The sequence below is a fragment of the Cydia splendana genome, chromosome 3 (assembly GCF_910591565.1).
Source record: "Cydia splendana chromosome 3, ilCydSple1.2, whole genome shotgun sequence".
NCBI lineage: Eukaryota > Metazoa > Arthropoda > Insecta > Lepidoptera > Tortricidae > Cydia > Cydia splendana.
This window is the reverse complement of record NC_085962.1, coordinates 11,641,236-11,664,131: the sequence shown is the minus strand read 5'-3', so window position 1 is coordinate 11,664,131 and position 22,896 is coordinate 11,641,236. Positions and strand designations below refer to the sequence as shown.

Below are 22,896 nucleotides of genomic sequence, written 5' to 3'. Positions count from 1 at the left end.
AATAATGTCAATATTTCGCCTAGTATGCCGCGCTCTGGCAAGAAAATTATATATTTTTCCACACTCACTTTAACGTCTCTCATACGTTCCCCGGCGGGATAGCTGGAAACTAAATAAAACTGTCGTAAGCAAGTGACGAAACATCTGCAATTTCTGGAGAAATGCAGTGGGACATAAATCACATTTTGTAATGCAGTGAACGCAGAGCAGGCGTTCAAAAATGCCAGCCACGCAACGAATCTGCACCTATTCCCGCTCGTGCTCCAAACCGAAGTAAGTTTGAATTGCTTGGTTTAATACTTAGTCATATATTTACAGCAGAACGTTTATGATTCGGCATTTATCGATTTTTGTCAGGTTGTAGTCAAGATGACTATCGTTTACCGAAAACATACATACAAGAATAAAAAACGGTCGAATTTATAACTTCCTCCTTTTTGAAGTCGGTTAAACGTCAATCGAAGAGCAAAAATATGTATTTATAAATAAGGGTGACAGATGTGACAAAAGCTAACGTGATATAACTGCCGTGTAACTATTTAGGTCAGGCAACGAATGCTCAAAAAAAGTTGTAGAGGAAAATGTTAGGAACATAATTTTTGACTTATGTAACTTTGATTGGACTAGTTAACCCATTAACGGCTAGCGGTGCCATACGGCATCGCTTTTCCTGTGCTTAGTATTTCGCTCTCTAAAGATACAATAAGCAGAAAATTAAGGAGTTTTGTGATTAATTACATACTCAAGGATACCAGTTATCAATTTAATTACATGTTTTAAGCAACTTGAATTGTTCCTGCTGGTTTCAGGTACCCAAAAATTGGGTATAGAAAAAAATACAAATTTTTGGTGTTCATTCTAAGTAAACTGGTCAGAAATCGTTGGTTTTCTGGTAAAATATTTATGTAATGTATTTTATCAGGACGTGGGATGTATAATTAATGCAATGATATACATAGACTATTAAATTTTGATTTCAGATTTAGTATATGGCATGAGAAAATTCTTCGATGCCGTACGGCACCATTAGCCGCTTATGTGGTCTTATCATTTGATATGTGTTACATGTTCTATGTTTTATTTTCCCCTATTTGTTAGCGTTTTCATCATGATTTTAGAATCTTATCGGGCTTTTTAAAAATTTCGAATACAATTACTGTCAAAAAAGTAAGGATTTTGAGTTTTAGTGGCTATGTTGAACCTCTTGCCCATATACAGTCTATCAAGGTCCAACCCACTTAATTGGTTGTTACTTCATTAGTAACATCACTGGTTGTTATTAAGATATCTGGTGTGGTAGGGTGATGCTGTTTACATCTAAGACATCGTGATCCCGGTTTCCATTCCATAGAGAACTTCAGATAGAACCATAAACCGACTCTTCCTATACGCCGAGCCACTGATTTTCTAGCCAATATAGTAGAATTGGGAACATCAAGCTACGTTGTGATGACAGTTTTTATCACTTGCTGGTTATTAGTATACAGACGTATGCAGACTTCTTAATAAACATGCAGTCTGTCCTCAAGGGTTGCGACAATCTCAGACTGGTATCCGAGTTGCTGATGATTTTCGCTATGATGGTGTTGGTCATTATTTGGTACCATGTGCTGAGGATGTACGTAGAATGTGCTTTGGAACAGTGTAAAAGCCGATCTAGATTACAATGTTGCAGGACTTTTTGCCAAATGTGATTATAACTTTCATGTTCAATAAATGCTGACAAATAACAACATGTTTTTATTGACACGGTAGAGGGCTAGCGATGCCATGCGGCATCAGTATTTTTTTTCTAAACTACAGGTCGGATTTAAATTTTAATTTTATATTTCTGTTTCTGAGGCATAATATATTAATATATCTGAAAATCATCAAAATCGGCGACATAAAAATAATTCAGCCGCTAATGGGTTACAATCATCTAAAAGGTGAGAAAACACCGGTACGTAAACATTACGAGCATTCTCCGCCGACGTAGTTATTCCAGTATGTCGATATGTGACAACTCGCCAAAAGAGGGTCACAGTTGGGTCGATAACTCATTATTACATTACCAAAGTAATAACCCTGTGGAGGCTAGCATCAAATTTGTACTCAGCGATCTGATCCAGTCCAAACTGAGTTAAGCAAAGCAAGAGATGTTTGGAGAATTAAAAAAAGTAATCAGCCTAGCTATCGACGAAATAAAACAATATATCTTCATAAGATACAAAATTAACACACTGCACTGCCCGATTCGAACTTACTAGTTACGCGCTACGAGCGTAGCCGATAACACGAGATATTCCATATGTAGCCAAAAGCGCCTAGGAACAGAGAGCTCGCTTGTCGGGTTTATTCGCGTTTTTTTTTCGCTTTGTCAATTAGAATTTCTTGATTTTAAATGTTGTTATTGGAGAATATATCCATAGAAGAAGACTAAAAAATATTGAATTTTAATTTAAAACATTATTTTTATACAAACAGAAGAACCTTGGAAAGTGCTTTCACTAGACGGAAACATATGCATCGGGGCTCGTAGGTATCTATACCTTTATGTAAGTGAATGCCCGTGAAACATTTTTGTTGAATAGAACATTCCTACATTCATTTTTTGGCAGCAACACAAAGGCTAACACACGAATGTTGATTTTTCCTTTGTGTTTGCCTTTGTTACTTAGTTTAAAAGGGTGAATCAACTTTTAGAACACAGATTTTGTGTCCCTAGATACCCTAGCAACGAAAAATCGATACATCCTCCCTCCCATCCTCCCATATAAAAATGGTGTGTCTCTGATTTTTGTATGGGAGCAAACGTTTTTCTGCTGCGTTACCGTACAAAATGTAACTTTATCTGATCAAGTTGTTAATTTTAATGTGTTAATTAAATACTCATGGATCTAAAAATGATAGTTAGGTAACAAAAAAGTTAAAAAATCAACATGGTTTTTGTATAATCGATTTTTCTTTGCTAGGGAGACTAGGAACACGAAATCAGTGTTCTATTCAAAGTAGATTCTCCCAAAAAAGGAATATTAATATTATATACCTTCATACTGCATGGGTCGATGATGCCTCCTCCTCGCGAGCAGGGCTATGACGGCAACTACCACCAGGGTCCCCACTGTCCCCGCTATAATTCCTAAAGCCCAACCCGCTTCCATACTGCTGCCATTTATGGTTTTTGCTTCTGTTGTAGACAAAAATAAACATAAATTTCAACGTTAGTTAGTTTACTGTACAGGTAACAATTAAAATGTATTTTAGCTAATTTTTAAGGAAAACTTACCAGTATGTAATGCCAGCCGAGATAATGTTAGCACCCTTAGCGTTGTGGTTTCCGAACGCCCCCTAGCGTTACTTGCGTAGAAAACTAGTTTCACTGCTTTCCCGGAGCCCAGATTGCGCAGCTTCCACACCGGAGAAATAGAAGAAGCGTTCGTCAACAGCGTGTCGTGCTCCCATGCCTCGACGAAGTACAGTGTATGCAGACCACCATCGTAACCTGAATAAAAATAATTTGAGTAAAATTAAAACCATGAGGTTTGACAATACTGAGATTTTTAAATATATATTTTTTAATATTGGAGTATCGATATTGATTTAACATTTGCACATGGCGTTGCTATTCTTCATACTCACTGTGTACAGTAAGCTGCAAAGATAACTGAGCGCCCTTGGTACAATATAAATGACGATATACATAATATATACACAATACATAATAACATACATAATATATATATATATATATATATATATATATATATATATAAATACTTATATATATATATATATATACATATATATATATATATATATATACCTTAGGAACATAACATCCATAACTTAGGAACAAATATTTGTGATGAACACACAAATAAATGCCCTTACCAGGATTCGAATCCGGGACCTCCCGCTTCGTAGACAGGGTCACTACCGACCAGGCTAGGAGGCCGTTACGTACCTAAATCTAAATAAACTTTCAACTAAAACTGTCTTTGGTCCAACTTTAATAAATATGAGATACAATAAAATGAGCTGAAAGCAAAACTAAATACATCAAATTGTATAATATTTATATAATTCAATTAGATATCATTGGTTGAATTTAATCGAAATGAAATCCGAATAGCTGTAGTTATCAGACCGCAACGTGTCAGAACAAGCCGAGTGTAAATAAATAAATACACTCTTACACAGATAAACTAGGTAAAGCTATGGGTACTAGGTGGCGATATTCAATTACACATTACCATAGAGAAACAAGTAATAGGCCACTTTAAGTTCTAGTTATTAGATCTGTTTCTGTAGGGCTACCGCCAATACCGAAAATCGTCAATTGCGTGCATTTTTCTCTGTCACTCTAATTACGCCTTCATTGGAGTAAAAGAGTAAGATCCCCGCAATTTGCGAATTTCGGTTTTCGCGGTAGCCCCTCAGATCTATGATACTGATCTGTCAGTGAAATATTGCTGGTTTTTAACTCAAAATTTCGAAAATTTTCATAAACAAATTACGTTGATCGACCTTAACGCCACTAGATAGGATCTCGAGATATTTTATTTACAAATAATGGACATTATACACTAGGCCTTAGAAAATCGCGCAACATAGCGAAGCAATGCAATGTGTTTTGCGTTAGGTACTAACCTTTCAATTGAGTTTCCCGCAATTCACATTTCTGTTAAATTGGATTGTTGTTTATTTGTTTGGCTTCCATTTATATACACCGTGTTCTTTTTAAACTTCGTTAATTTCAAGAGTACAATCCTCTGAGCTTAAAATAAGTAAATTTCTCTAAGACACCAGATTCTATCCTTATTACATTTTGGGATAGGAAATTTATTTTTCTGATAAGGCCCCTACGAGTATGTACACCTTGCCTAGGGCCTGTTTACATATTAATCACTGTTAAGTATGAGTTGGTACTAAAATATAGCGATTAAAGTTAATATTGTATTACGCTGTCGGGTTCTCTTTCTTTTTTAAACGCTCAATGACCGTTTATTGGATACAGCACATATTTTTACCTTATGACCTATACAAGGTGATCAATCCAAATGGGTCAGTATGGAGAAGTCAGAAACTATGAGAGATAGCGAAATCTGTTCTTAGGAACCATGGCTTCGATTTTAGATTTAATAATAATGGCATTCAATTTTTTTTTAAATCTATCATAGATAACCGGGATTCGAACCTGGTCAATATTCTTGTTGTTTGTTTGTATGGCAACTTTTAAACGATGCTTGATAGGTGGGGGGTGCTCGACCAAATATTATAGAGGGCCCCAAGACAAAACAAACTACATTAAAAAAAATTCAAAATGGCTGACTTTTTTTTTAATTTTTTCATGTTGGTCCGAGCGCGCTGAGATTTGGCATGCGGCGAGCCTGGGGGCCCAAAATCACCATGTCAAAAAATTTTTTTTTGAAAAATCCAAAATGACACGGGCAAAGTCAAATTTCCAAGTAGGTTAAGCGAGCCCGAAGGGCGAGCTTCAGGCTGGGAGGCCGAAGGCCGACTCCGGCGGAAGGCCGAAGGCCCGGAGCCTCCACCCCGACTCCCAAAACGCGAGGCCGAAGGCCTGCGTGAATGCGGTGCTTCCAAGCGTTCTACCAAGTCAACTGTCTTGATGAGCGAAGCCGGCGGGCCGAATGCCTGACGGCGAAGCGTCGAGGCTTGCGAACGCCGAAGGCCGAGCTCCGCGTAGGGCCGAAGGCCCGAAGCGTCACACGAGAGGGGGAAGTTGGAGCTTAAACACGACCCAACACTTTTCCTATTGGGAGTCGCGTTTTGGGAGTCGGGGTGGAGGCTCCAGGCCTTCGGCCCTCCGCCGGGGACGGCCTTCGGCTTCCCGGCCTGAAGCTCGCCCTTCGGGCTCGCTTAACCTACTTGGAAATTTGACTTTACTCGTTTCCGCCGTCATTTTGGATTTTTCCAAAATTCTTTTTTGACATGGTAATCTTGGGCCCCCAGGCTCTCCGCATGTCAAATCTCAGCGCGCTCGGACCAACTTGAAAATTTAAAAAAAAAGTCAGCCATTTTGAATTTTTTTAAATGTAGTTTGTTTTGTCTCGGGGCCCTCTATGATATTTGGTCGAGCACCCCCCAACTATCACGCATCGTTTAAAAGTTGCCATACAAACAAACAACAAGAATATTGACCAGGTTCGAATCCCGGTTATGTATGATAGATTTAAAAAAAATTTAATGCCATTATTATTAAATCTAAAATCGACGCCATGGTTCCTAAGAACAGATTTCGCTATCTCTTATAGTTTCTGACTTCTCCATACTGACCCATTTGGATTGATCATCCTGTATATATATATATTTATATATATATATATATATATATATATACAGGATGATCAATCCAAATGGGTCAGTATATATATATATATATATATATATATATTTCGCACTCTGTAACAAGCGTTTTCGCACTTTGTAGGGTTCAGGCCATTTCAGACGGGGAGTTCTAACAATTACTTTACTGTAATATTGGATTTCAATCAAATATTACAGGTTTCCGGAGCCTGAAATATCATTTCAGAGAAAGCTGCTACACACGGTCACACGCCAAATTTGAATCACTGGATAGATAATAATTTGGTCCAAGATCTGAAAAGTGTTTTTAGTTTGTTTTAGTACAGTCGACGTCTAAAATTTGTTTACACTTTAGCACCTTACCTACTCTTTAGTAACAAGGCGAAAATTGTAAACATAACGATGACGTTGAGTGTACCTAATTACGCAAATAACCTGAAAACCAGTTTGCAGACGTTGTCAAAACCTTTTATGATGACTGACCTTTTATGACCAGTATATTACCAAATTCAATATTTCCAGTAAAATAAGATAACATGCTCAGACATAATAAAATTATAAACGAATTTATTGTACCAAATTGTTTTGAGAATAAACATTCTTTAAAGCAATAAAAGTCATAGAAATGAATCAATTTTATTCAAATTGTTGAATTTTTTTATTGACGCACTGTTGCAGGGCTACCTACTTACATACTTAAAGTAGAGTTCAATAAAAATAACAAAGAATGTAAACAAATATGACAGCTTTTCCATTTGACATTTAACTTAAAATCTCCAGGAAAGTTATTTTCACTGAGATATTTATAATTGCTATACAGCGCGGGAATGCTGCCTGTGCGATGGGCACCTTGCCGAGGGGCCTATGCTTTGAAGGGTAGGTTTTAGGGATATTTATTTTTTAAGTTAGGTTTAGTTTTAATTATTTTATTTTATAAGAAACAGCGCAGAAATCTGTACGACGTTTTATAATTTATATACAGGGTGACTTCAAATTGGTAATACAAAATCAATGTTTTAGATACATCTTCCCTTAATTAAGCCCCTCAATTAAGTCTCATGCTTTTAAAATAATCCAAAGTATTTTTTTATATTTTTTTTTACTTATCCCATTTTTTTAGGCTTCACATGGTTATCCCAACATAATAATTAACAAACAAGGTTAAATAATTTCAAAAGAACACTTTCCTCTTTGGTTATCAATCACCTGTCACAATATTTATGAAGTAAACGTCACTTGTCAATCGAAAATTAGATTGTCCGCAAGATTTTTATTTTACAATAAATTTTTAAATGAAACAATTCCTGAGAAACGTGTTACCGATTTTGCTACAAAAGGTGCCGGAGCAAAATTTGGAGAATCTCCATTTCCAGCAAGATGGTGCACCAGCACAGTTAGCTCTAAGTGTGCGATATCATTTAGACCAAGAGTTCCCTGGATTGGACGCAACGGCCCAATCGCATTGCCGCCTTGAAGTCCCGATCTTCGCATGGCCGACTCGACTTCCTTTGTAGGGCGAAATTTAATGCCTTTTATTCGATTGTAAGATTATGACCGATAAAATGGAGGAGCGGACGCAAGAATACTAATTTGTGACGATAGTATGGCCGTTTAGGGGCATTATTTTTAATTTAGAGCGGTTGTCACCATAATTCCCCCGCCCGTCTGCACTGGCTTTTACACGAGTGTCACTCAGTGATATCGATAATTATTAACTTACATTGATAACAGAGTGACAGGTATGACAGTTAGGTATTTAATGTGGGGTAACCACACTTCGGGACTTTAATTATTTGTTTTATTTGGAAAATTAGCGATAATTAAATACAGCTAATTTAAACAACGGAGTTACTGTAGTATACCATTGGGCATTAACTGAGTCCCAATCAAGGGTTTTGTATTACCAATTTGAAGTCACCCTGTATATTTCAACTAGAAATTGATATAAATAAAAGATTTATGTATATATTTAAACAATATACATAGTATGTGTTGACAATATATAGTTAAATTGGTTTGTTTACATTATTTCCCATTTCTATTGAACTGCACTGTAAAGAAATAGCCTTATTTCTCGTTGATGTTTTGATTTTCTCGCTTATGCAATATCTGAGACACGTGCAGAAAGGCAATACCCTGGCGCCCGCTTCAGATTTTAATCTCTTGTTATGAAACGATTATGGACAACCAGGCTCCAACATGTGTCATAATTTTGTCTGTATTTGCTAACTTTCGTACAAATTCCAGTTGCTAGTTAAAACCCATCCTATTCAAAATAGTTATTTACGATACAAGTGCGGAAAATAGGAAATTCGGCGAATGACCTATTCCCACGTGTATCGTACAACGTTTTACAGTACATATGGCCCTTATACTTTTGACATACGCACGAAAAGTGCTATTTTACGCACTAGTGCGGGAAAATAGGACCATATGTACTGTAAAAGCTCTTTTGACTTGGGTGGGTATTGAAATGGGTGGGTGTCAGCACACAGCCAGTTTTAAAAGTACTCTCAACTTGGCAAGTATGATAAAAATTCTCTTCATAAAAACTTACCTGCCATGCATCGCAGTTCAACTGAATCTTCGGTTAGATTCAAGGAAGAACAATTGAAAGGTGGGTCGGGCTGCACTGCTGGCAGCAGCGTGTATCGACAGGGTTCTATCTGCTGACCGGCTAAGTTTGTAGCTCTGCATGATAAAGATCCGTAGTCCCCTTCCGCAGTAGGAGTGTATGTAAGGATCGACTGGCCGTTCTTTGTCGTAATTTTTTCCTGAAGTAGCAAATATTTAGAGATTTTAATGGATCTGCTTTAACTTAATTACTTAACATAAGCGGTAGAAGTAACAGCAGCAACGTGTAAATTATGATACATAATTATATATATTACAATATTTCTTAAAGTATATCGTACACGTTAATTTTTTCCAAGTTGCAAAAATTTCAATTATAATTACAGCCGCCTCGATTCATCATCAGCTTACAAGTTTCAACCGAATACAAAAATGTCGTTTAGAGTGAATAAATAATTAAGGTTTAAATTATTTAAGTACAGTGTGTAAGGCGGCGTCAGGGTAAAAAGCAATAAAACTACATAATATAGTTACTTTAGGTTAATTCTCAATGCTGGAGGCTAATACTATAGCCATATTAACATACCGAGTCCAGCTCCACGGTCCCCATGGAGTTGTTGAGCGTCCATTGGAAGTTCTTCGGTGCCGGGTAAGCGTCGACTTCGCAAGCCACCCTGGCCGATTCATGCAGTGCTGCACCAACGATTGCCGGCGCTTTCTTCTTACACACGGGCTTATCTACAACAAATAAAAATACGTCATTTTATGTAGCCAAGTAAAAGTTAAATGTGGCAATGTGTATCGATGTTGCGAAATATTTCTAATGTTGAAAATGTTAATGTTGTATGAAACCCAAAAAAGTAAAATAATGATTTTCAGATTTTTAAATAAAAATACGTAAAATATTGTTTTCATACTGTCTGAACATGTCATTTTTAATAATTGTAACATGGTAGAAAAGAAAATCGATCTTTTATAAGTATTTTATAAATTTTTCAAAATTTTGATTATTTTTCTACTTTTTAACAATTATAACTCTTAAAAATTTCTAGACCATTGAATATGTCAACAAAAAAAAGAGATTTTCGGCGTTTTAATAGACTGAATCAAGTTTTTCGAAGTTGAGATAGGTAACCATGACAATGCAACAGTGGTAACGTTGCATTCGGATTCATTGAGAAGATAAAAATAGCAATGCACATTATAATATGACATCTTATATAATAGCAGGCCACTAAAAAATAAAAATCATAACATCTTATTTTAGTAATATAAAACATGAGTTTCCTTGGAACCAACGAGCTTTTGTTTTAATCCACTGAAAGCAGCACATTAAATGTGCAAACTTAGCATGTCATCAGTGTTTGCAGAGTTTTATCAGTCCGATCTCTATAAGAATGTCCTCCAAAGTATGCAATTGCCACGACATCGAATATAACTTGCAATATCATATGAATACAGATGCAAAATCAAATTACAAATCGGTACACGATACAACACAGACAATTCAGTAAGAGTATTCAGGATGAATATTTAGTAACGTACAAGTTTACTACAAAGCAATTCAGTCGTATTGACAATCGGTGTGTCTCAAATTGTAGGTAGGTATTATTTGCAAGTCATGCGTTTAGAATGCATGTGAATTCAATTTGCTTGCAATGGCGTGTGAAGCCGTGAACTATCTGTATAACAGCATGTGAGAAATTTAGTGGAAAAACTAATTTAGAGATTCCTTCCTACTCTTACACAGGTGATACTGAAAGGTAATGTCATTATTTTTGATACAAGTAGTGTCAGGGGGCCGATTTTTGAATTTCGATCGTTCGATTTCGTCACTCGAAAATCGGTGGAAAACGGCGAAATGCTAATAATTCGGGAATCAAGTGGTATTGATCACTCGTTTTCAATTCTATTAGTAGAATTTAAATGCCGGGTACTGGAGATATTATTGAACGAAATACACGAAATCAAGCGGTCGAAATTAAAAAATCGGCCCCCTGGTCTACTTTTTATTCAGTGAGTTTAAATAGTTAATAATCGTCATACGATGCCATTATACCTATTTAATGAGGAAGACGTAAAAAAAAGTTCAATAATACGCCTATATTAATAGCTTCTTGAAAGCGATCCACTTAAGGGGTGGTGCTTAGCATTAAATAAGAGTTGGCTGGTTTTGTTATTATTTTGTATGTTAATTACTGACAGAGCATAAAATAGCAAGGTACCAAGTGCAGTTGGTAATAATTAAGTGTATTTTTAAAAATGAAATGTTTAGCTGTAATTAGGTATTCCAGTAATCAATGTAAACTTTCAGTTTTGTTCCAGTGTTTACTTTCAAACTCAATGCGACACCTGAAGGTGCTGATTTATAAATTTTATAATACTGGAATTTTGATGGAAACATCCGAAACTTTGGATCCTTATTAAATACGTACTTAATCACTATTCCACAAAATATCACTTAAGATTATTCAAAACATTCATGGTTCATTGGTTCGGTAAAAGTCTCTTTTCACAAAAAGAAACTTTCTACAACACCTTTTTGTTTAGGTATAAATTGATGGTGCTTATTCAATTATTTGTTCGAGTGCTCTGAAATTACCTACTGAAGGGATTATAAACGTTGTAGAACAGAGGTGATAAAATATAATTTCCCTTGGGTCGTTAAATACTGTTTCTCACAGTTTCAGTGGACTTCGCCTTAAATATTTATCGTAATATTTTACTGTTGGGAGCTGCCTTTAATAAATATGGCTTAAAATTTTCGCTTTATTCATTGCCGTTCATATTGATAACGGGGTTGGAATGAGTTTTTTGCTGTTAAATATTGCTATAAATATAATTCCTTTCGAAATGTGCGCTTTATCTGATATTAATTAAAAATTCATGCAAAATGTTAGCGATATAAACTTGTATTCCTCGCATTCGCACTTAAAATTGAAGTTCAATCAATAAATGTTTGCAAAATTTTGTTCACTACTGTTAAAACAGTAGTGAACAAAATTATTCTTTAAGCCGTTTTGATACAAAAACAAACATTCCTAATTGAAATTTTACAAATAATAATATGTATCTACTCGTGATGTGAAAACATCAAGTAGGTGTTTACTATTATCAAGTATAAGTACTTATGTACTTCTGATTCCGTAATATATCAAGTGCATTATTCAAACGAAGCATAAACCAGACGTTTTCATGCACTTTCGGAGCTAGTTCGTGCACAAAACTTGTGAAATCGATCACAGGATTCGGCATCTGGAGCCAGAACTCTCAATGGGGCGAAGTTAGCCCAGTTTAGTTCTGTGGCTAACTTTTCTGCAAACTATTTTTTAGGATCTAAGTGAGTTTCATTTTGTTTCAGTTGAAAGGCTGTTCATTAAACTAGCTTAACTCGTACTTTGGCTCTTTAAACATGTTTTAAACAATGAAGGAATCAATATAGCCTGGGTATTTCACAGAAACACACAATTAAACGGACGGACAAAGTGCGCAAATAATATATTATTATGTGAAACAGTGTTTTAAAAAAAATTGAAGATCTGACCGTAGAGAGAAAATGTTTTTGCAACTACATTGTGTAGATATCGTTGGACCATAATGAATTGATGTATGAGTATCTTAAAAGCCTAAATACGTACCTAGTCGAAATTATAATAAAACGTTAACTTGAATTATCACATTTTTTTATTCAATCGCGTCGAAAGTTTAATAAATGTTTATAAATTTACTCTATATACAGAGTTTTCGCCGAACCGCGAGTTCTCAGTTCGGGGCGAACTAATTTTATACCTTTAAACGAGCAGTTCTTGTATATTTATTTATTTATATTTATTTCGGGGATCTCGGAAACTGCTCTAACGATTTCGATGAAATTTGCTATAAATGGTTTTAGCAAAATGTATTATGGTATTATGGTTTTCGGGGGCGAAACATCGATCTAGCTAGGGTGATATCCCTGGGAAAACGCGCATTTTTGAGTTTTTATACGTTTTCCGAGCAAAGCTCGGTCTCCCAGATATTAGTTTATTATACGTCAGAGGCAAATGTATAGTTGCCTTAAGATAATTTGCTACTTACATATGACCTGCAAGGTAACAGGCGCTGAGCGTCCGTCGCCTTCGACGTTGGATGCGGTGCACACATATTTTCCGGCGTTTTCTCTTGAGACACCCTGTAGAGCGAGGTGGGCCTGACCAGCTATCACGCCTGCTCGCTGGCTGTGCGTCATAATTTGACCCTAAAATAAAAATTGAGATTTTACTTTTTGACTTAAAATAAACAACGCTTTTGATGAAGTATCTTAGTGTAATCAAAAGGATAATTAATGAGCCCCACCCAAAGACAAATGCAATGGCAATAAATTATTTCTCAAAAATATGCAGTCTTTATTGACGGTTCGTGATATGTACTTATAACAATTATTGATAAAATATATTATGATAAGAGGAATAATATTGCTAAGACACATTTATTTTACTTATGAGAATAGTTTTTGGGAAAGACGTTGAGCTGCTAAAATTTAGTAAAATGGTAAAATAAAAATAGAAAACTTAATTCATTTTACTTACATTATGTTCCCATACAACTTTGTAGGCTTGTGGATGTGCTCGTACGCTGCAGTCAAAGTATACGTCGTCTCCCTCTTCTATATCATTAGGGTTCAGTTTGGAGCCCAACTGAAGGGACACGATGGGTATATCTATTGACAGAAACATTGTACTTAAATAATAGCGACAATACAAATCAGTACAACGTTTTTATTTTCAGATATGTTAAATCGGGTAAGTTTCGGTTTAAAATAATATACATACAATTTGTAAGTTATTATATGAAAACAAACTTTGTAAGTTATTGTGATTTTAAGTGTTCGTTAAAATATTGCTACACAACCTACTAGGGACACAAAACATTCTCTCGTGCTCAATGTAAATACGCCATATTTTAAACAAAACTATTTCAAACCACTTACTTCGTCGCCAAGTTGTCTAACATTAAAACAAATTGTATGGTACATACATATAAGCCGTATAATATTATGGTTTATATCACGCAACATTTAGGATGCAAATTGGGGACGTAGTTTCTACGAGTATAAGTAACTACTTATACTCGTAACTACGTGTTCTAACGTGGCGTGAGGACGACGCCCTTTCATAACCAGCTGACTAGGGAGCCAGGGACGTATATTATTCAGAATTTGTGAGTTTTCGATAATGAATTCATGTTTTTCCTAAGTACCTACCTATAAATTATATTATAACTAATGACAACTAGACAAGTCATGAAAATAGGGTAATTCCGGGGTATCCTAGCCATAAGAGCGAGACGGCCCATTGAAATATTTCATGGTTCTGATGGCTAGATGTCGCTAGTTCTTGTTTAGTACGCTTCACGTCATGCTTGAGAGCAAGAATGTGGCCAAAATACAAAAGTACATAAAATTCTTGTTGATTGTTTTGACTACTGAAAATATTTTTAGAGGGTTTATTTTACATGGTGGTTATGCAAAACAATTACTGTGGACTAGTTTCTTTTAGCCCGATTCGGATTTTGAAATAGACATCTATTAGACATCTTTTAGACATCACCAAGATACGATAACGATATGTTTAAGATCTAACCTGTCAAATTTGACATTTGTGCGATTCTGGAGATACTGTTGAACGATTTCCACAGGATATGACTTAGAGATCCAATTCACATCTAATAGATAATATATCTTACTCTATCTAACGTAAAAGTGACATTGGTTGCCCGAATTGCGCTGTAAAAGAGAACTAGTTGATATCTAAACTATAACGTATCTAGAATGTATCTAGTACGTGTCGTCTCTTGTGAATATCTTGAAGTTCGAATACGGCAGTGAGTTTCGTCATTTTATTATTAATTTCATAATTAGATAACGTAACACTCACGAATTGTGATTTTATATTTATTACATGCGACGTTAATGCTTCAATACCTAATTAGGTATCTACTTAAGAGGAAACGACCGCAAGATTTTAATTTATATTTAATTAGAAACGATACGGGTGGCCTTTATTATAAGTAAACATATATAATATATAATCGACCAAGCTAAGCGAAGCGAAGGAAAGCGAATCATTTAAATAGCACATACCGTCCTATCAGCTTGACGTATTTGTGCATTTCGAAGATTTTTTGGGAGAACGACCACTTTATTATTACTGCACTACGGTATTCAATTAAATAGCTAACCAAAGAACTATCATTCTGAAAGTGCCTTGTTATTTTGCAATGCTACGTTTTATTTACGTATACTATTATAGTGTTTTTATTGTAAATAGAAGGATCACAGTACGGCTACCACCAGTTTTGACGTTGACATAACGCTCACGTCTACGTAATTTACTTTCTGTACATCTCGCTTGCACTAATATGCCAGTGTGAGCGAGATGCATAGAAAGTAAGTTACGTAAACGTGAGCGTTATGTCAATGTCAAAACTGGTGGTAGCCGTACAGTTCGCGGCAAACTACAAGTATATTAAACTTTGCTTGTAGGGGCTAAGTAGGTACCTAAATATAATTATAAAAGGTATGACTTACAATGCAAATTAAGCGACTTTGTTGTTTCAATTGTGACGTGTTCCAAGGTGGCGTGAGTAGCCCGGCAGGTCAGCACTCGACCGTCGTGCTCCATTCGCGGGGTCCAGCGCAGGAACGAAACTGTCTCGTTTCCGTTCTCAGAGTTCTGCAACAAGAAAATGATGTCATTTTTAGGGTTCCGTAGTCAACTAGGACGCGGCTAAGTTCAGTAGGGATAATTTTCATCTTCGAATAAAATAATACTTCGAGAAATAAACGAGTAGTTAAAATAAGTTTTTACTTATAATTGTATGTATGTATTTACGGGAAATGATAAAGCGGACGAGATGGCGAGGATGGGGGTGGAAACGGCCACATTGGTCCGGAACCGGCTCTGCCTATGTCAGCGGATGTCACGAAGGGAGTCATAGAGAAGGTAAAAGAGATGGAAGCACAAAGAGAATGGGAAGAAGAAACTGGATGTAGACAGTCGAAGATGATGATCAAAGGAATAAACCACAGGAGAACCAGGTATCTTCTGAAACTAGGTAAGAGCAGTCTGAGACTTCTGACGGGTATAATTACTGGTCATAACACCCTCGACAGACACCTTAAGATAATGGAAATTAGCAGAGACGCCTCCTGTCCACACTGTGGTAAGGAGGAGACTAGCTTACACCTACTAGCGGAATGTATTATGTATGCGGCACCGCGATATAATACATTCGGTAAAGTCACACTAAAAGAGAACGAACTAAAGGACGTCGAACTTAAAGATGTCCTTCTGCAGGAAAACAAGAAGATTTGAGGAGAATGGTGAGGGAATGCCGCCGGGACAGTAACCTGCAGCTCAGACTCCAGGGAACCGGGCTGTATGAACGCGACACGCGATCGACAGCCAGCCTGCTTCCGGCCGGGCGTCCCTGCACTACATCTACATCTACATGTATGTATTTAAACGATTTTTAGTTTAAATAATAAAGATTAAATATAGATCCTGGTCTATAAAATAGCAACCAAAAATCTGCATCCGTTAACAACATAACCCACATTCGATATAAAAAGTACAGAGCAGAACTTAAAACTTCAAAAAAAGTTACATACCAGTTTTAGTAAATTACCTTCTGTGGCCCATCAGCATTCATTTGTTTCCCTTCGAGCCACCAGGTGATAATGGCAGGCGGTCTCGCCCCCACCGCTCGACAGGCGAGTTCAGCTTCTTGACCCACAGACAGCGGCTGTTCTCTGGCTAGGATTTCCACTAACAGTGGTCTCACTGTAAAAAATAAACTTAATTAAACAAGTGGAACCACTGTCACTTAAGTGCTGAAGAGCCTTCGCGCTTTAGCCGAAGCGAAGAGAGTCGATGTAAGATGTGGGGGTCGGGTATAAAATGGGTGTTTATGCTAGCGTAAGTACCTACCTACTGATTTATTACATATTAAACGTATTCAATGGTATTTTAATAATAAATAATTATTTTTATATTATTTTCCATCGTATTTTCACGGTAACGTACGAACGTGTCTTGCTATTTGAGTCAGTCTCGGCACAAAAAGTACTGGAGGTTAGCTGACATAGCAAGACAATTACGAACGTTTCCAAGAAAATACGATAGAAAACAATTATGTACTACATCTGTACGTTTACCTATTAGCCGAGTGAAGCCATGATTGCGCAATACGTTAAATTATAATACCCAGATGTTTATTAATATGATTCGTGTGTGTGTGCTATTCCTTACTCGTGTGTCACTAGGTACATAAAAATGCCAAATACGGCTTCCTCTGAACTCTGAACCAAAAGTTTCTTTATTTGGCAGAAATTAATCTTTGTGTCTCTAAGATGTACCTATTTAAGAAATGGAGCCCCCCAGATTTTTGATACAGGTGAAGGGGGAAGATTAGGTTCTAAGTCAAGTTTGGTATTATTTTCAACTAAATCTAATATGTAGACGTAGATTTTGACCAAATCGGTTCAGCAGTTATTGATTAACCATACAAACTTCCACCTCTCTTTTCACACTTTTACAAGATCATTTTTGGGATAAAAACTATCCTGTGTTCTTTACGTGACTCAAATTATCTGTATACCAAATTTCATCTAAATGGATAAAATGAATTCAGCAGGCTATTATTTTGACTACAATGATGGTGGAAAATCGTTTCGGCTTACCACTAACGAATGAAACGCGGCCACTTCTTGTATAGTGGTTTTCTAAATAAAATAAAAATATTGAATAAAAGCTTTCAGACTATTACTTATTGTTTTACGAGATCGACACGTTCATTAATCTTATTTAAAAAAGAATCTCAAAGTATTTTTTCCCCAATAAAAATAGTAAATGAACGCGAAGATACATTGTGGAACTAAAGCCAGCTTTTAATATTACGCTCAAAGTAAAATTCTAACATTTTAGCTTAAAAGCTTATTCTGAGCAGAATGGGTGGTGTTATGTATTATAATGGAAAATAATTTCCTATCTGCCAGCGACGAATGGTGTTGCTGAGAGGACAATGCGCGCAAATAAAAACTAATGGTCGCTCCGACCGCGAACTTACCAACACAAAAGAATTTTGTAACAGCCATGAGCTGTCATATCAGAGGTAAGCCCTGCCGCACACGGGGAAGTATGATCTATGTTAATCGCTCGGTTTTATGTGGACTCAGTTTTGCAATAACAGTGAATGAGCGGTTGTCGGCAGGTTAAGCGGGCTTTATGAAACTATCCCCCATTCCGCGGGATCGTGGAACTGGGTGAAACTATTTTTCGTGTACGTGAAATTGCGGAGATTTTACGCAAAGATACTCAGAGTTTACTTGCTTCCGTAGTGCATTTAGCCGTTTAGATTGGACAAACTTGCCACGAACTTTTAGTGGAGTGTTTATTATTATATTTTCTTAAATAATGTTCTTTTTTTCAAGTAGATGTTTTTTGTTGAAAGAACTGTATATGACCAAAGCCAAGTACCTATGTTACATTCGCTAGACTTTTTTTGTATATCGACTACTACCTACTAGGCTCAAAGGGCTTAACGGACAAAACGCGATTTTTCAGGAGAGCCAAAAAACTGTTTTATTTTGAGAAAAAAAATCATAACTTTTTTGTTTCTTTTAATAAACTGATGCTTGTATATTGCTTATTCTTAACTTTTTCAGCTCTTTTAAATTGATTGGTTAAACTTACTCATACTCATACTCATACTCATTCTTTATTGGTAATAAGTAATTACATGTCAGCTTACATAACTAGTACAAATAACATTAAAAATTAAAATTAAATACATTAGCTACTTGCGTAGATTTCTATTTTTATCATTAATATTTCGCAGTCAGAAATTCTTCTATATTATAGAACGACCGCTCAACAAGCCTAGCTTTAAGTTTATTTTTAAAAATTAACAAACTAGGTGCGTCTGTTATTACTGTTGGTAGATTATTATACACAGAGGGGCCCATGACGTGTATAGTTTTTGCCGTCTTTGCTAAGCTACGGGGCACTGCTGCTAGTTTGTGCCCGTATCGTGTAATACGGTCGCTATTGTCACCCCGCCTGTGGTATTTATCTAAATTCTCTCGCGTGTATGAGGCTATTTGCAGTATCAAGAGACCTTATAAAAATAGCATGTCCGTTGCGCCAAAAAACACGACTGTTTTTAAGAAGGGCGTCCCTTACGCCTCTTTTTTTATGATTTATCATATTAGCAAAAGGGCTAAATGTAATACAAAAAATAAAACTACTTTTTTATTTCTTTATATTACTTCAACAGCATCACTGCTGTCCTACTGTCTATATCTATTTATGTCTATCAAAACTATTTATAACAATTACTTTTATTATAAAAAGTATAGTTATGCGTTATTTCTGTTTGTATATCTTAATATGATCATAAATTTTACTTGTACAAGTAGGTAGAATAGTAGTTTTGACATTTCGTATGTCTGTTTGGTCAGTAAAACTTAATTAATATTTGATTATTTATGACGTAACATCAGAGTAGGTAGTAAAAAGGCCATATGGCCAAGCATACGTACTTCTATGGATTTAAATCCAAACGTTATAGACAATAACTAAGGTTAATACTATAAATTAAGGTTTAAACAAAAAAGTATGTATAAATATTACGTCTAAATCAAAATTACAAATGGCCAAGTCACATACAAAACTAAAAGTTATCAGTCTCACCTTAATTAATCACCATAATTATCATTTAAATATAGTTATGTTACATTATTTTAATAGATCTGATAAACAAAGTACCCACTAGTTCATTCTAAATTGTCAAATTTTAGTAGCCCTATAATTAAAGCATTAATGAGCACATGAGCAGGTAATGCAAGTACCTACTGAATAAAAAATTGACAAGGAAAGTACAAGGTCATCCCACTTCTACACAAAAAAGCAACAATTATAAACTCGAAATTGTACGTAGTATCTTGGCGTATCTCTTACATCAAAAATCTACTGCAAATAGGCGTAACGGACAAAAAATTAGCACAGATTTAAGAAAATTTCCAATACAAAAGGGCGTATCGTACACAAAGTTGGGAGTTACGACAAAATGTCTCACAACATTTTTTTGAGTTGGCAGATACGGCAAAATGCGTTGGAATATTGTGTTCAAGCATTGATTTTTCATAGAGCTTAACGGACATTTTTTTCAAGTTATCGAGACGTTAAATATACCACTCGATAGAGAAAAAAATACTGAGTATAACTGCATTCATAACTCATTTTCGCCATTTTGTCCCTTACGCCCTTTGAGCCTACGGTAGTCGAATGTTTAATTTCGGTCTCTGTTTAGTGATCTCTAATAATAAATTAAAACTTATAATTGATTGCTAATTTAATTGTCATCTTAATTTAAAAATAAAGTAGGTACGCAATTTACGGGCATTTTTGAAATCTTATGTGCCAGCGGCATTTCAGCCGCCCGGTTTATCACGTGACAAAAGACCTGGACCCTATTCTGATTTGGCTTTTAGGTAACAACAAGTTTGCGGTATTTGCGGTTGAAACCCTTGCGTAAAGTACCCCTTGAAAAGAATTAAATACTCAACGAGTCCACATGTGTCCGCAAATCTGGCTCATTCGGCTGCCAGCGGATTCCAGTAGTAGATATTTTGTTTATTTTTCGTTTTATTTTTCGATTCAGAAAATTAAAGCTATCGATAGATAGCGATCCTCATGAACATATCTTTTTAAGCCTCTTCTTTTATTTATTTTTTACTTGAAAAGGCGCATCTCCAGCAATATAATGACTCACCGTTACCTACATAGTTAATGAAAATCTTAGTTTCCTTCCATTTTGTCAGGTCCTAAGTACCTACAGTGGCCATCAGATATATCGCAGCGGCTAAGGCGCTCACAGATATCTGAACACGCCTCTATTGTTAGGGCGTTAGAGTGCGTGTTCAGATATTGTGACCACCTTGGCCACTCCGATATATCTGAAGGCGACTGCATGTACATCCAAACTCATAACTCAGAGCAAGCACGTATTAGATGACGTAGTGGCACGTCAGGTTTGTCACCGCTTATAATGTCTTGCGCGGTTAGTTAGACAAATGTCCTAATATCAGGGATATGACACACTGCTGTGTGCCTGCGCTGTGCTCCTGTGGGAATGGTATTAATGGTTCCGTAGACCAAATTCAATATTTTGAATGCTGTTGAAACCTCCACGTCGTTCTAAAAAATAATCAAATGCCGCTTTTACTAATGGAGGCAGGGAAATAGCGGTGTGTATGTATGAGAATGTATATAGCTAACAGTGGTTTAAATCAGAGTTTATTCTAAAAGTAACTTTTAAATTCACTTTAAAGTAGGTACATAGCTGTACACTATCGATCAAAATTATGATTTCGGTACAAATGAGGACGAAGTTTGTTTCCAACTGCCGTCATCCCTAATTTCTGAAGACTTCTCAACAGCTCATTCCGTAATATCCAATTCGCGTAATTGCTGTCATGTACGAGAAGTAAATAAGAGATGTAAAAAAATACTTCAGTATTTCCATCCAAGCATCGGCACAATTATTGAAAATGGCTTATATTTTAGGTAATTATATAAATTATACGCTTCCATTTACACAAATGAGCTGGGATTATAATCTGAACTCATAAAATTAAAATGTAATTAAGCGTTCGCCATTCTACACATTCACTGTAGGTATGCCCCTTATTCATAAATGTTTACTAAAGTTGACAAGCCGATAATAATCGTTTGTCCTTTTCAGACGTATTGGTATGATGGAAAGGGACAAACGATTATTATCGGCTTGGCAACTTTAGTAGACGTTTATGAATAAGGGGATTAGTATCTGTCTAATGAACACTTAGTACTTAAGTCAATTCTGAACCCTTATTTTTTGTGTCCGAGCTGAAAATCGTAGGGTAACTTCAGATACATAACATTTTTTTTTCTTGAATATAAAATTTTCTTGCTTGCGATCCAGGCAATCGATTCATCAATTTGATTTTGAGCACACATTAAAATATCTAAAGTCCTTAATTAGGAGTCCGTGCCCTGTCCGAAAGTCACTTTTGGGTATGTAAATAGAAATTCCTACCAAAAACTGTACATTACTATTATTAAATTAACGCAATATATGTACTTATACAACTTAAAATTCAGGGTAACTTTATTTTCTAAAAGTTCAATGTATAACGGATCTGGAGATTTAACGCACAGTGCACAGTGGAGCGATTCCTTGGAAGTAATTTTGGATGGTGTTGCCTTGCAATGTCCTTAAAAAATCTATTGCCGGCCTAAAGCCGCCTGGTAGTAGAGTATAGTAAGCAACAGTTATTTCCTATTTATATGGCGTAAACTTTCTGTTGACCTGTGACACAACATAGAATGTTATGGCATTGGCCTTTTCACAGATGGTTTCTTTATTTATACAGAAACAAGAATAAAGACATACTTAGTTAAGTCTTGTTACGCAATGAATGGCGGTCGCAAGTCATAATATAATTAATGGGCAAGTCATAACTCGTACGTCTAAATAGGAGGAGGCAAAGGCCGGCACGTATTACTAACCCCCGGGGTCGTAACATTTAGCCTCCTTACTCAAGGACTCATTACAATGTCAAAGAAAATTGAATTATTTATAACTTTCAGAGTTGTTAGTTTTTTGGTCTATACATTTACAAATACAAAAATACAAATACAAAACTACTATTTACTATTACTATTTATTATTTACTATTTTACCTATAAATTAAGACATCCCTAGCTCGTACGCAGATTAAAGATTTGATGATTCGAAGAATACTAATTTATACTTTCTACATTTTCATAGTATGTTCTAATAGTGTCGGTTTGTTTCCCAGTGGATTATGATATATAAGTATATGTCATAATCCACTAAGTACATTTATTTTTACTATTTGACTTGCCATAAGTCTAGTGCTTACATCGTTCGTAAACTCCAAGTTCTTATTTAAGTTACGTACAA

At 35.8% G+C, this 22,896-nt stretch overlaps 1 protein-coding gene across 3 annotated transcripts in view; it reads right to left on the bottom strand.

The window, feature by feature from the left end:
- The window catches only part of LOC134806791 (nephrin-like), a 174,829-nt gene that overhangs the window by 16,031 nt on the left and 135,902 nt on the right, over positions 1-22,896 (bottom strand). For all 3 annotated transcript variants that reach the window (XM_063780148.1, XM_063780149.1, XM_063780150.1), the window contains 8 exons: positions 16,555-16,709; positions 15,455-15,599; positions 13,455-13,585; positions 12,964-13,123; positions 9,473-9,624; positions 8,870-9,086; positions 3,269-3,484; positions 3,029-3,169 (listed from right to left, as the gene is read on the bottom strand). In XM_063780148.1, coding sequence (XP_063636218.1) covers positions 3,029-3,169; positions 3,269-3,484; positions 8,870-9,086; positions 9,473-9,624; positions 12,964-13,123; positions 13,455-13,585; positions 15,455-15,599; positions 16,555-16,709 — 1,317 coding nt within the window. The remainder of the gene's footprint in view (positions 1-3,028; positions 3,170-3,268; positions 3,485-8,869; positions 9,087-9,472; positions 9,625-12,963; positions 13,124-13,454; positions 13,586-15,454; positions 15,600-16,554; positions 16,710-22,896) is intronic.